This window comes from Caretta caretta, chromosome 20 (assembly GCF_965140235.1).
Source record: "Caretta caretta isolate rCarCar2 chromosome 20, rCarCar1.hap1, whole genome shotgun sequence".
Taxonomy (NCBI): domain Eukaryota; kingdom Metazoa; phylum Chordata; order Testudines; family Cheloniidae; genus Caretta; species Caretta caretta.
The window spans coordinates 19,978,257-19,992,730 of NC_134225.1; the positions used below are offsets into that span (position 1 = coordinate 19,978,257).

The following is a 14,474-nucleotide window of genomic DNA, read 5'->3' on the forward strand; positions in this document are numbered from 1 at the left end:
GTGTGGAATGTTGGTGTAGAGGGCTTCTACATCCATAGTGGCCAGGATGGTGTTATCAGGAAGATCACCGATGGATTGAAGTTTCCTCAGGAAGTCAGTGGTGTCTCGAAGGTAGCTGGGAGTGCTGGTAGCGTAGGGCCTGAGGAGGGAGTCTACATAGCCAGACAATCCTGCTGTCAGGGTGCCAATGCCTGAGATGATGGGGCGCCCAGGATTTCCACGTTTATGGATCTTGGGTAATAGATAGAATATCCCAGGTCGGGTTTCCAGGGGTGTGTCTGTGCGGATTTGATCTTGTGCTTTTTCAGGAAGTTTCTTGAGCAAATGCTGTAGTTGCTTTTGGTAACTCTCAGTGGGATCATAGGGTAATGGCTTGTAGAAAGTCGTGTTGGAGAGCTGCCGAGCAGCCTGTTGTTCATATTCCGACCTATTCATGATGACAACAGCAACTCCTTTGTCAGCCTTTTTAATTATGATGTCAGAGTTGTTTCTGAGGCTGTGGATGGCATTGCGTTCCGCATGGCTGAGGTTATGGGGCAAGTGATGCTGCTTTTCCACAATTTCAGCCCGTGCACGTCGGCGGAAGCACTCTATGTAGAAGTCCAGTCTGCTGTTTCGACCTTCAGGAGGAGTCCACCTAGAATCCTTCTTTTTGTAGTGTTGGTAGGAGGCCTCTGTGGATTAGTATGTTGTTCAGAGGTATTTTGGAAATATTCCTTGAGTCGGAGACGTCGAAAATAGGATTCTAGGTCACCACAGAACTGTATCATGTTCGTGGGGGTGGAGGGGCAGAAGGAGAGGCCCTGAGATAGGACAGCTGCTTCTGCTGGGCTGAGAGTATAGTTGGATAGGTTAACAATATTGCTAGGTGGGTTGAGGGAACCATTGCTGTGGCCCCTTGTAGCATGTAGTAGTTTAGAAAGTTTAGTGTCCTTTTTCTTTTGTAGAGAAGCAAAGTGTGCGTTGTAAATGGCTTGTCTAGTTTTAGTAAAATCCAGCCACGAGGAAGTTTGTGTGGAAGGTTGGTTTTTTATGAGAGTATCTATTTTTGAGAGCTCATTCTTAATCTTTCCCTGTTTGCTGTAGAGGATGTTGATCAGGTGATTCCGCAGTTTCTTTGAGAGCGTGTGGCACAAGCTGTCAGCATAGTCTGTGTGGTATGTAGATTGTAATGGATTTTTTACCTTCAGTCCTTTTGGTACGATGTCCATCTGTTTGCATTTGGAAAGGAAGATGCTCTCTGCTCTCTCTGCCCCAGGCTGCAAGCTTTTGGGGGCAGCACATGAGGAGGGAGGGAGGAATGAAGCCTGCTTCACTCTCCTCTCCTTCTGGTTGCCCTGGCTGGCTGAGCATCTGCCCAACAGCTCTTCTGTGGCTCCCAGCCAGACAGGAAGGAGCAATATGTTAAGTGCCAAACTGGCTTTTCTGGTTTTCTGATTTGCCCCTAAATCAACGGGGTTCCGCTCATTGAGGCCTAGACCATTCTCAGAAATTTGGGAACTGACCGGATTCGGTGTTCAAATGTTACCATGTTACAACCAGACAGAGAAATGGCATCAAGTTGAGTGGAGGGCCTCACTCGATGGGTGGGTTTTTATTTTGTGTTTCTCACTTCCTTCTGCAGATCCAGAGTGTCCCCAGCCAGCAAAACGCCGGCGTCGCTCCGTTCAGCTCATTGAGTATAAGGCAATCAAAAGTAGGTACTAATCAAGGGGTTTGCTATCCTTGATCAAAGCAAGCATGCAAATCAGGAATGTGATTCCCTTACATGACCAGTTTCACCCTGCTACAGCCTCCTGCCAGCTGCATTTCCTGTAACAGGAGACGGGGGAGTTTGGACAGACTTCCATATGAGGAGAGATTGGAACTGATAAATTTATAGAGGGGATGCGATAGAGGTGTAGAAAATAATGAATGGTAAATTGCTCTTTGGGGCACGGACCGTCTCTCTGTTCTGTGTTGGTACAGCACCCAACACAGTGGGGTTTTGGGCCATGACTGTGGACCCAAAGTGCTACTACAATTCAAATAACAACAACAGGTACATTGTTAATTACCCATTTAAACACAAGGAGACACTCAACACAACTGAATGGTTTCTTATTACGAATTTATAAAAGGAACTATTTTCATACACAATGCATAATTAACCCACAGTACTCACCATCACAGGATTGTACTGAGGCCAAGAGCCTAGCAGGATTCAAAAAAAGGATGAGCCATTTACATGGAAAAGGAAGAGATGTTCACCATTCCATAGGATAGGATTTTTAAAGAAGAGCTATACATCCTCATGCTTCAGGGCATGAGCCAACTTCTAACTGGGGTCAGGAAGAAACTTCTCCATGGGCAGGTTATTCCACTATGGGGTTTCTTGCACCTCTCTCTGAAGCTGTTGGTGCTAGTGACTGTTAGAGACAAGATACTGGATTAGACAGAGCAGAATGCTAGTTCCTATGTTCCTTCTTTGGCCAAGTCTAGTAGTAAATTAATGAGAGAGAGAGAGAGAGAGAGAGAGAGAGAGCGGACTAGAAGAAGCTTGGTAGGAATGACCTTCTGGCTTTTACATTTCAGCGGCAGATTACTACGATCGGAAGCTGAAGAAATGCTGCGAAGACGGGATGTACGAGAACCCCATGGGGCACACCTGTGAGAAGCGGGTTGAGTACATCCTGGATACGGATGAATGCAAGAAGACCTTTCTCGACTGCTGCAATTATATCAAGACCATACGGGACAAGATGCAACGGGAGCTCCACCTGGAACTTGCAAGAAGCAAGTACTAGGGTTTCAATGTTACTCAGAGGAGCAAGGCTGGGTGAACGGTTAGAGAAATAAGACCACGCCACATGAACCAACCCTGCGCATGTTCACAGATCCCCCAGGTAGGAGATGAACATGAATGCAGTGGAAGCAATCCTGTTAGTGTTGCACCATGTTGATATGGGGACCCAGATGAGTCAGGGTAATAACCTCTTCACAGGTCGCCGCCGAGGTTTAACCTTTGTTTCTAAAGCACAGTCCTCTACCACTTGAGCTAAAGGGGTAACTCCCCTAGCTAAGAATAGTAGTAGGCTCTTACCCTTTGCAGAATATCCACTAGAGGGCACACATGTAGCACTGAGCCAGTGGCTTATACCAGTGTTATAGGAGCCCAGAAAAGGCTAGCTCATGGGGAAACAGCAAGGCAGGCATGGAGAGGAGAAGAAGCCAAACTCCAGTTCATGCTTTTCTGGGCTGGCTGCATCTAAACTTGGCAACATAGGTCAAATCACGGATGCTTTCAGGCCATTTATAGAGCAGGCCAACCCCCGAATCCTTTCAGGTTTGCCCCATCCCAATCAAGATCCCAGCAGAGCCAGATGGTCTGTGATTTGATTTTCCAGGTGACTTGGATGAAGATTTCATGTCTGACGAAGATATCACCTCAAGGAGCCAGTTTCCAGAGAGCTGGCTGTGGCAAGTGGAGCAGCTGATTGAGCGACCAAATGAACTGGGGTAAGAGCATGTGGCCGTACCACTCCCATTCATCAAAGGGCCACATTCAGACGTGGTATGGTATAGCTCCCACTGAAGTCAGTATCTTTCCACCAACAAGATCCCCAGTGGAGCCGGCTGAAGAATTTCATAGTATCATAGAATATCAGGGTTGGAAGGGACCTCAGGAGGTCATCTAGTCCAACCCCCTGCTCAAAAGCAGGACCAATCCCCAATTAAATCATCCCATCCCGGGCTTTGTCAAGCCTGACCTTAAAAACTTCTAAGGAAGGAGATTCCACCACCTCCCTAGGCAACGCACTCCAGTGTTTCACCACCCTCCTCGTGAAAAAGTTTTTCCTAATATCCAACCTAAACCACCCCCACTGCAACTTGAGACCATTACTCCTTGTCCTGTCCTCTTCTACCACTGAGAATAGTCTAGAACCATCCTCTCAGGTAGTTGAAAGCAGCTATCAAATCCCCCCTCATTCTTCTCTTCTGCAGACTAAACAATCCCAGTTCCCTCAGCCTCTCCTCATAAGTCATGTGTTCCAGACCCCTAATCATTTTTGTTGCCCTTCGCTGGACTCTTTCCAATTTATCCACATCCTTCTTGTAGTGTGGGGCCCAAAACTGGACACAGTCCTCCAGATGAGGCCTCACCAATGTCGAATAGAGGGGGATGATCACGTCCCTCGATCTGCTCGCTATGCCCCTACTTATACATCCCAAAATGCCATTGGCTTTCTTGGCAACAAGGGCACACTGCTGACTCACATCCAGCTTCTCGTCCACTGTCACCCCAGGTCCTTTTCCGCAGAACTGCTGCCTAGCCATTTGGACCCTAGTCTGTAGCTGTGCATTGGGTTCTTCCGTCCTAAGTGCTGGACCCTGCACTTATCCTAATTGAACCTCATCAGATTTCTTTTGGTCCAATCCTCCAATTTGACTAGGTCCCTCTGTATCCTATCCCTGCCCTCCAGCGTATCTACCACTCCTCCCAGTTTGGTATCATCCGCAAATTTGCTGAGAGTGCAATCCACACGATCCTCCAGATCATTTATGAAGATATTGAACAAAACCGGCCCCAGGACCAACCCCTGGGGCACTCCACTTGACACCGGCTGCCAACTAGACATGGAGCCATTGATCACTACCCGTTGAGCCCAACAATCTAGCCAGCTTTCTACCCACCTTATAGCGCATTCATCCAGCCCATACTTCTTTAACTTGCTGACAAGAATACTGTGGGAGACCGTGTCAAAAGCTTTGCTAAAGTCAAGAAACAATACATCCACTGCTTTCCCTTCATCCACAGAACCAGTAATCTCATCATAGAAGGCGATTAGATTAGTCAGGCATGACCTTCCCTTGGTGAATCCATGCTGACTGTTCCTGATCACTTTCCTCTCATGTAAGTGCTTCAGGATTGATTCTTTGAGGACCTGCTCCATGATTTTTCCGGGGACTGAAGTGAGGCTGACTGGCCTGTAGTTCCCAGGATCCTCCTTCTTCCCTTTTTTAAAGATTGGCACTACATTAGCCTTTTTCCAGTCATCCGGGACTTCCCCCGTTCGCCACGAGTTTTCAAAGATAATGGCCAATGGCTCTGCAATCACAGCCGCTAGTTCCTTTAGCACTCTCGGATGCAACTCGTCCGGCCCCATGGACTTGTGCACGTCCAGCTTTTCTAAATAGTCCCTAACCACCTCTTTCTCCACAGAGGGCTGGCCATCTATTCCCCATGTTGTGATGCCCAGCGCAGCAGTCTGGGAGCTGTCCTTGTTAGTGAAGACAGAGGCAAAAAAAGCATTGAGTACATTAGCTTTTTCCACATCCTCTGTCACTAGGTTGCCTCCCTCATTCAGAAAGGGGCCCGCACTTTCCTTGGCTTTCTTCTTGTTGCCAACATACCTGAAGAAACTCTTCTTGTTACTCTTAACATCTCTCGCTAGCTGCAGCTCCAGGTGCGATTTGGCCCTCCTGATTTCATTCCTACATGCCCGAGCAATATTTTTATACTCTTCCCTGGTCATATGTCCAACCTTCCACTTCTTGTAAGCTTCTTTTTTATGTTTAAGGTCCGCTAGGATTTCACCATTAAGCCAAGCTGGTCGTCTGCCATATTTACTATTCTTTCGACACATCGGGATGGTTTGTCCCTGTAACCTCAACAGGGATTCCTTGAAATACAGCCAGCTCTCCTGGACTCCTTTCCCCTTCATGTTAGTCCCCCAGGGGATCCTACCCATCTGTTCCCTGAGAGAGTCGAAGTCTGCTTTCCTGAAGTCCAGGGTCTGTATTCTGCTGCTTACCTTTCTTCCCTGTGTCAGGATCCTGAACTCAACCAACTCATGGCAATTTGTCATGATTTAGGGCCAGCATTCAGGAGCTGATCCATATTCATAGAATCACTCCTACATTTTAAAGCGAGAAGGGCCCTTAGATCACCTAGTCTCACCTTCTGTATAACAGAGACCAGAGAATTTCATTCAGTTTCTCCAGTTTTGAGCCCACATTTAGGCTCAGTTTTGAGCCCACTAAAAGAACTGGCCCAACTTCCAGAGGCACTGAGCAGCCAGTGGTATCCCCTGGCTTCAGCCCTAATGAAAAACCAGGCTGCTGATTAAGGTGCTAGAATATGGATGTAGGTGTCTGGCTGTATAGCGTTAGCCTTTTCTCCTGTTTGGGAACTGTTCCTCATTCTGTTTGTTATTCAGCGTGTGTTATTAGGTTGCTGAGTCACATGATATTGACGGTGCTTTCTAATTGGATGGGAGAACTTTTTTTTTTTGGGTTAAATTGATAAATGAAGTGCTGGGCCAGGCCCCTCTCCACTGGAATGAAATACAATTCACCTCCTTGGATTAGACCGGGACACTAGAATTAATATCCCTACCCTTGAGAGCTTTAAAACAGGTTGTGTCCTGTGGCTGGTGCACAACGTGGACCGCTGAGTTCCTCCCCAAAGATGGCTCTATAGTTCAGTGGGTGGGTGAAGGCTTTACCATGGACCTCAATCCTAAGATAGGAGGATCTACACCTTTAGTTGGGGAATGTCCATGACTCCTAGCTCCATCCTTCTGTAAAAGACTGTCTTTCTCTTTCCATGTAGAATTTCTTCCAAGACGGTGCCTATTTTCCTGAAGGATTCCATCACCACCTGGGAAGTCCTGGCTGTGAGCCTTTCAGAGTCCAAAGGTGAGGAACACCACGAACTATCCAGAGAACAGGCAGAAAAGCCAATGGGGAAAAGACCCCAGGCCACAATGGGCCTTGGACACGTCACAGTCACATGGAACAATTGAGGAGACAGCAGACACATTTCAGGACTAAAGAATAAGCCCCCCTGTCTCTGACCCTGGGTCTTTCCCCATTGCAGGGCTCTGTGTGGCTGACCCCTATGAGATAACAGTAATGAAAGATTTTTTCATTGACCTCCGGCTGCCCTACTCTGTAGTGAGGAATGAGCAGGTGGAAATCCGGGCTATTCTCTACAACTATCGGGACCGAACAATTAAGGTAAGCTCACTGCCTCATGGGGCTCTGCAATTGACCTGAGGTGTCAAGTCTTTGACAGACAGCCAAACCAACATAAAATGGTGGAAGGCTTCTCCTTCTAGGGCCTGATCCCTTTGGGGCTGGACACCCTTGTCTCCCATTGACCTTGTTGGGTGCTCAGCACCTTGCAGGATCAGGGCTATGGAATCCACCCAGTTAAGACCATAAGAGCGGCCATACTGGGTCAGACCAATGGTCCATCTAGCCCAGTATCCTGTCTTCTGACAGCGACCAATGCCAGGTGCTTCAGAAGGAATGAACAGAATAAGTAATCATCAAGTGATCCATCCCCTGTTGCTATTCCCAGGTTCTAGCAAGATTGCATGATATAGAGGGAGATAAAAAAATACCCTTCTGGCTGCCACTCTTCTCTGCCTGGGCCTCAAATCTGTGAGTAGGTACCAGGTTTGGAGCTTTCTGTTGACTCACACCGGTAGCCAGACCAGGTGGGTCTCATTACTTTCACTTAGGAACACCACAGACTGAGGTCCTCTCTGAGGCAGGACAGGACTGGGAGGGGGGCAGTCCTGAAGGGCCTCTCAGGAAGGAGGTCAGGATACAGTCATATGCTTTATAAGTACAGTCCTGTCTGTTGTTTATTAAGATTAAAGGCAAACTCCAGTCAGAGGGTATGTTTTGGATCAGTGCCCTACAGTGTCATGATGTGCAGACTGCCTGCTCACGAATCTCTGTTCTCTTCTCAGGTCCGGCTAGAGCTGCTGTATAACCCAGTTGTCTGCAGCGCATCCACTTCCAAGGCTAAATACCGGCAGATCCTTGACATCAAAGCCAAGTCCTCCCTGGCCGTGCCATTAGTGATTGTCCCATTGCAGCTGGGATCTCACGACATTGAGGTCAAGGCAGCGGTGTGGGGCAGTTTTGTGTCTGATGGTGTGAAGAAGAAACTGAAGGTTGTGGTAGGTATCAGGTGATGGGGATGTGATGTCTGCTGGAGGGCAAGAGGCTGGAGGCCAGATTGGCTGGCTTCTAGAATCAGTGCTGTTAATTTAACCTGTTAAATTAACACCCTGCATCTCTATCCTCATCCCACTTCCTCCCCTCCTCTGTGGCAAATACAGCAGGGCTGGGGCTGGCCTGGTTATCTTGCACTCGATCCTCTGAGTCTTCACGTAAAAGACCTAGGTTCAGTTCCTCAGGCCCAGGGTCTTGCTCCTTGGACCAGCAGGTGCTGGAATCAATGCAGATTCAGTGCACCCAGGGAGAACCTCATCTCACTCAGCAGAGAGAGCCAAGCAAAGGAGCAGCATTGGTGGGTTGTGAAGGGTGTCCCATTGGCCTGCCCCAGGAGACCACTGCTAGGCTGGGTGAGAGGAAGATCCTCCACTGAAGATCAGGGAGTAGAAAAGTCCTTCAGGGAGGACACAGAGCAACGATGGCACAAATTGAGCTTCTCACTTCCTCGCCCTGCCCGACTCCGTTGGCCAGGTTCATAAGAACATAAGAACGGCCATACTGGGTCAGACCAAAGGTCCATCTAGCCCAGTATCCCGTCTTCCGACAGTGGCTATTGCTAGATGCCCCAGAGGGAATGAACAAAACAGATAATCATCAAGCTATCCATTCCCTGTCACTCATTCCCAGCTTCTGGCAAAAAATTCCTGCCGTTCATCTGTGCTGGAATCAGTGGTATTACGCTAAGGATGAATTTGGCCTAGGGACTTCTTGGATGCATCCTAATGAGGATCCAGAACAAAAGGGGAGGCTGCCTGAAGTTGAGGTCAGATTCCAGACTTATTGGGTCGGAGCCTGATCTCAGTTTCACTTGACCGCTGACTTCCAGTGGAGCCACTGCTGATTCACGCTGATCACAAGATCAGCAAGTCGCTCACCTTTTCCTACTGCTCTTCATTGTCTCTGAACGCTACTGTGCTTCCTATGCTCTTGTCATTCCTGTCTAGCCTGAAGGGATGAGGATGACCAAAACAATTACATCTGTCGTATTGGATCCATCTGCGAAAGGAGTAGGTGAGTAGCCGCACTGCTTTGCCTTTACGTGAGGCCTTTCATCCTGAAGGTCTCAAAGAATTCCACAGTCTATATCTAAGTAAGGCCATCTCTGTTTTTTGGAGTCCTTGTATCTAACCCAAACCCTTAATTGAATCTGCAGCAAACGTCCCTGAAAAATTCTATCCTGGCTTTCGATTGTCCGTGGGAGATTTCAGAGGGATTGGTTTCATGTTGGCTGAGATGGAGGTCAAAATCAGGCTCATCTCGGAAGACGGGAATCAGCAATATGCAGAGCAATTCAGCTGCCACTGAAAAGCAGCCACCTCTGCCTGCCCCGTATTCACAGTTTCCTGATTCCCATCTCAGCTGCCCCCTCCCTCCCTTTGCCCTAGCACATCAGTGGATTGTGCAGGGTTCTCTGAGCGTTGTAGAGTATTACTCAAGAACCGGCAGCAAAGCTCAGCCAGCTGGACGGATGGCATTTCACTGTCTCTTCTCCTTGTCCTTCCTTTTCAGGGGGAGTCCAGGAAGTGAGGGTGAAAGCGGCAGATATAGATGACATTGTTCCAGACACAGAATCGGAGACCAAAGTCAGAATCCAAGGCAAGGGCCTCTGATCTGGAAGTGTTTTATGCTTTAGAAACAGAGCGAAGGGAGCAATGAATTCTTCTCTGGTAGCCACACTCGCAGGAGGTAGACCGATTACCCACTTGGTTCTGTTACAACTGTCTACGTGCACTATCGAGCATTAATGGTCAAGATACATCAAAGTCACTGTCGGCGTGTGGCTAAGCAAGGTGCTCATAGGAGAGACAGGTGCACAGAAATAAGGAGCACCCAGAGAGTAGCCTATGTCTTTGGACAGGATGGCCTAGTGGTTTGAGCCCTAGCTTAGTATTTGGGAAGCCTGAGTTCAAGACCTTGCTCTTCCACAGACGTCCCTGGTGACTTTGGGCAGCTCCCTTAGCCTGTCTGAGCTTCAGCTCCCCAGCTGTAAAATGTGGATAATAGCCCTTCCTTTGCCCCCATTTAGCTCAACCAGCAAGGGCTGTTGCTTTCAGAATAGGAGTGTCCAGGTTCTATCCCCACCGCTGGCAGGGCTGGAGTGAAATAGCCTAGGAGGGATTGGTGAGAAATGCTCAGAGTAGTGCGGGGTACCTTGTCAGCACACAGGACCCAGATCAATTGTTGCTGGGTTAGGATCTGACCTTCATGGGTTTTGGGTGTGCTCAGCCCATGGATTGAGCTCTCAATCCGCCACTGCCCGCAGAGAGGTCTGTCTGTCTCTCTGTCCCCACCAGCACCTGCTCTCTGTGCTTGAATTCATGCCACGTTATTTCCTGGCCAGGAAACCCCGTGACAACCATTGTCGAAAACTCCATCGACGGGGCCAACCTGAAGCACCTCATTGTGACGCCGTCTGGCTGCGGGGAACAGAACATGATCGGCATGACCTCCCCCGTCATCGCCACCATCTACCTGGACAGCACCGAGCAGTGGGAAAAGATCGGAGTGGAACGCAGGGCAGAAGCCATCAAGTTGATCATGCATGGTAAGTACTTCTTATGCCAGACAGCAAATCCCTCTTCAGGCTCGCGTTAGGGACACAGGAACTGCCGCACAGGACCGGCCCTGAGGTCCCTCTAGCCCAGTAGCCTGTCTCGGAAAGTGGCCAGTACCAAGCGCTTCAGAAACCTCATGTTAAGCACATTGGGCAATAGATAGAGAGTCCAGGGATCAGGCAGCTAGCCTGGCACACAGGAGACACCAGTTCAGTTCCCTGCTCTGCCACAGACTTCTGGGGTTATGTTGGGCAAGTCACCTAATCTCTCTGTCACTCCATTTCCGCCTCTGCAAAGGGGGAGTGTTGCAGTGCCCTGCTGCACAAGGGGGTTGTGAGGATAGACGGCAGGAACTCCGCAAACTCCCACCGGCACCCGGATTGTGGCCCTGCCCCCGCTCTGCCCTTCCCCACGAAGCCCTGCCCCTGCTCTGCCCCACCCACACTCCTCCCCGAGGCCCCATCCCACTAGGCCTCTTCCCCCTGAAGCCTTGCCCTTGCTCCATCGCTTCCGGCCCCCGTTCTGCTACTCACTCCTCTCTGTCCCCTCCTCCCCGTCACTCACCAAGAATGCAGGAAAAAAGTGGGAGGGGCCATGCCCCCCTGGTGCCTCTGGTAGTTACATTGCAGATTGTGAGGCACCCTGGTACTATGGGAATGGGGCCAGATAGGCACCTAAAATAGAGAGAGAATCTGCCTTCCACTTTAGGTCTCCTACTCCCTTTAGAGGTTGGTTTGAGACCTGAAGCATGAAGTTTAATATCCCTCCACCAGTCTACATTGGCATGAGTCATTATAGCTCTGAATAGACCTTCCTATGCAGACAAACGCCCAACCCCGTTTTCAGTCCTGCTGGGCTTTTGGCCTCCAGTTCATTGCTGGACTATGGGTGTTATGCGGGGGATGGGATGGTCGTGGGGTGGAGGCCATTCACCCACATTCAAATCCGTTTCAGGTTGGCACTTGGTAGCGAGGAAGGATAGAGAAACTCATGACCATTGAGAGAACTTGGTAGGTTTCAACAGGTGTCCCTTTCACTACACCACAGTCCCCTTGTGGCCCCCTTGTGGGCTGCCTAAATTAGGTGTGGAGTCTGAACTACAAACATCCCATCCCTTAAGCTTTTACAATATGGGGAAACTGAGGCAGAAAGTGACTTGCACAACATCACGTCACGCAGTGAGTGACAGAACTGAGAACTGAACCCAGGAGTCCTGACTCACAGCACCTTGCTCCAAAAACTAACCCACCCTCCCCTCCTGGAGCCTGGTATAGAACCCAGGCATCCTGCCTCCCAGATCCCCATATACCGTAATCACTTGGCCCCACTCCCACGCTGGAGGGAGGATTCATGCGGGTGAGGAATGGGGCAGTGCCCATGCCAACTGGCTTCACCACCAGACATCTTTCTGCCTTTGCTTCCCTTGAGTTGCTGTGCTGTGTCCCTCCTGAGAGACGCCTGCAGAAAAAGGGGGAGCCACACAACTCAGACGCAGCAGCAGGGGTCACAGCTCTGACTTCGTTTGCCTTACGCATGTAAAGTCCTCATTAGAAGCTCGCCAGACATTGCATAGCTCCTTCGTACGCTCTCTGTTTTAGGTTACACGCAGCAGATGGTTTACAAAAAACCCGACTTCTCATACGCCGCTTTCAAAAACCGGCCAGCAAGCACTTGGTGAGGACAGTGGGTTTTCTAATGCACCTTCTTGATCAGCGTTAGCCTGACCCTACACATGCAATATGTGAGCCAGAGCAAGTCAGTCTCCCGCCCAAAACCAGAGGGCAAAGGTTAACACACACAACAGGGAAAAAGTACCCAAACCAACTCCCACAGATGGCAATGGAAAGACTCCCAAAGATGAGCTAGGCACCTGGCAGGATTTACAAAAGCACCTAAGCAGAGTAGGGGCTTAATTCCCTTTGAAAGTCAATCAGAGTTCAGTGCCTAACTCACTTAGGCACTTCTGTAAATCCCGCTGGGTGCCTATTTTCATCTTTAGGTGCCTAAATGCCTTGTTAATGTGGCCCCTAGTGATTTCAGTGACAGTTCAGTGTGGGCAAGCGGACGGCCTGAGGGATTGGTGATGAATAAGGCGAAGATTTAGTCACGGGTATTTTTAGTAAAAGTCATGGACAAGCCACAGGCAATAAACAAAAATTCACGGCCCGTGACCTGTCCATGACTTTTACTAAAAATACCCCTTCAGGGTGTCACACCCCTAATTCTTAGCTGCTCCTAGTACGCCGCTGCTCTGGAGGTCTCCGAGGTACTGCGTCTCCGGGGGTCCTTGGGGCACCATTGCTCTGCGGGATCTCTGGGGGATGGCAGCTGGCTCCTGCTCCGGCAGTGGGGGCTGACTGCATCCGGCCACCCACCGTTCTGAGGCCCCTGGGGACTGCTCTCCAACAACCTCCAGGGCTGCCCCCAGGCTGCAGCTGCAGCCGCTGCTCAGACTGCCCCCAGGGTGGCCCCTGCTGCTGCTCGGGCAGTCCCCGGGACTAGCCACACCAGCCGCTGCAGCTGTGGAATTCATGGAAAGTCACGGAATCCGCGAACTCCGTGACAGATTCCCAGCCTTAGTAATGAACTACAGGTCCTTTCACTTTTAGCTGGTTACTTTGTAGCTGGCTCAGAGTAACCATTACCATCTTGACGGCTGTTCACTGGGTTGTGTGAAGTTGAGTTTGATGACGCTCCAGTCCAGTTCCCAGTGTCCAGCTGTCCACAGCGGGCCCCCATCCCCACCATCCTGGTCATACCACTGCAGGCGGCGAGAGCTCGGCACATCTCAAGCAGAGCCAGCCGTAATAGGGAGCAGTGTCTGGATGCGCTTTCCCGGACAAGCAGTGACATTTTCCCGAGCTCCATGCTCACTCAGGTTACCATAAACTGACCCACATGAACCTCCCTCCATTTACTGCTGTGAAACGTCTCAACTCATACCTGAGTGCAGACGGTCCAGCTTCCACACTGAGGGCAATTCTGGGAAGGCAGGAGTGACCGTGATGTGATTGATTCTGCCCTCAGGCTGACGGCGTACGTGGCAAAGGTCTTTGCCATGGCTAAAAAACTGGTGTCCATTGAAAACCAAGTTATCTGTGGGGCGGTGAAATGGCTGATCCTGGAAAAGCAGAAACCAGATGGGGTCTTCCAAGAAGATGCCCCCGTAATCCACGGAGAAATGGTTGTACATGTTTCCTTTGACTTTTACACATCAATCACTACCCACCTCAATCATCACAGCAACTTGTTGGTTCATAAGTCAAAGGGAGCTTTTACTGGGCTACATCTCAAAGTCTGTGCTCACACAGACTGATCTCTCTCTCTCTCTCTCCCTCCCATCAGTGGAAAAACCCAGTGCAGTTACCTGGGCAGCAGTGAATGGAGATTTAGGCCAATGAGCCAGATTGTATCTATTTAGTCCTTAGTGGACTTCATGGAGTCTTTGGCACTTCTCCCTTTTTGGGGGTAAACATTCTGCTGGGGGTAGATCATTTTTGTTTTTGTTATTATTCAAGGTTTAGGAGTGGAAGGGAGGGTCATTGTTGGAGCTAGGGGTGTCACATTTGGGATTTATGGGTGCCAGGGTTTAGGGCGTATCAGTGTTAGGGTTTATTAGTTAAAAGGGGGTGTCGGTGTCAGGCTTTTAGGGGTGTCAGTGTCAGGATTTAGGGGTCTCAGTGTTAGGGTTTAGGGTAGAAGGGGTTGTCAGTGTCGAGGTTTGGGGGTTTCAGTGTCAGGGTTTAAGGTATAGAAGGGGGTGTCGGTGTCAGGATTTAGGGGGCATCAGTGGTGAGGTTTAGGGGTCTCAGTGTCAGGGTTTAGTAGAGGTTCTAGAACTCGGGGTGTGCGGGGTGCGGCAACACCCCTTGGCTTGAAGTGGTTTCCATTATATACAGGGTT

At 49.7% G+C, this 14,474-nt stretch overlaps 1 protein-coding gene across 1 annotated transcript in view; it reads left to right on the plus strand.

The window, feature by feature from the left end:
- The window catches only part of LOC125627805 (complement C3-like), a 56,519-nt gene that overhangs the window by 21,210 nt on the left and 20,835 nt on the right, over positions 1-14,474 (plus strand). Inside the window, exons 16-26 of the mRNA XM_075121786.1 lie at positions 1,625-1,696; positions 2,575-2,775; positions 3,387-3,498; positions 6,596-6,681; positions 6,863-7,002; positions 7,746-7,958; positions 8,961-9,027; positions 9,526-9,612; positions 10,358-10,561; positions 12,170-12,245; positions 13,599-13,758. Of these exons, the coding sequence (XP_074977887.1) occupies positions 1,625-1,696; positions 2,575-2,775; positions 3,387-3,498; positions 6,596-6,681; positions 6,863-7,002; positions 7,746-7,958; positions 8,961-9,027; positions 9,526-9,612; positions 10,358-10,561; positions 12,170-12,245; positions 13,599-13,758 (1,418 nt within the window). The remainder of the gene's footprint in view (positions 1-1,624; positions 1,697-2,574; positions 2,776-3,386; positions 3,499-6,595; positions 6,682-6,862; positions 7,003-7,745; positions 7,959-8,960; positions 9,028-9,525; positions 9,613-10,357; positions 10,562-12,169; positions 12,246-13,598; positions 13,759-14,474) is intronic.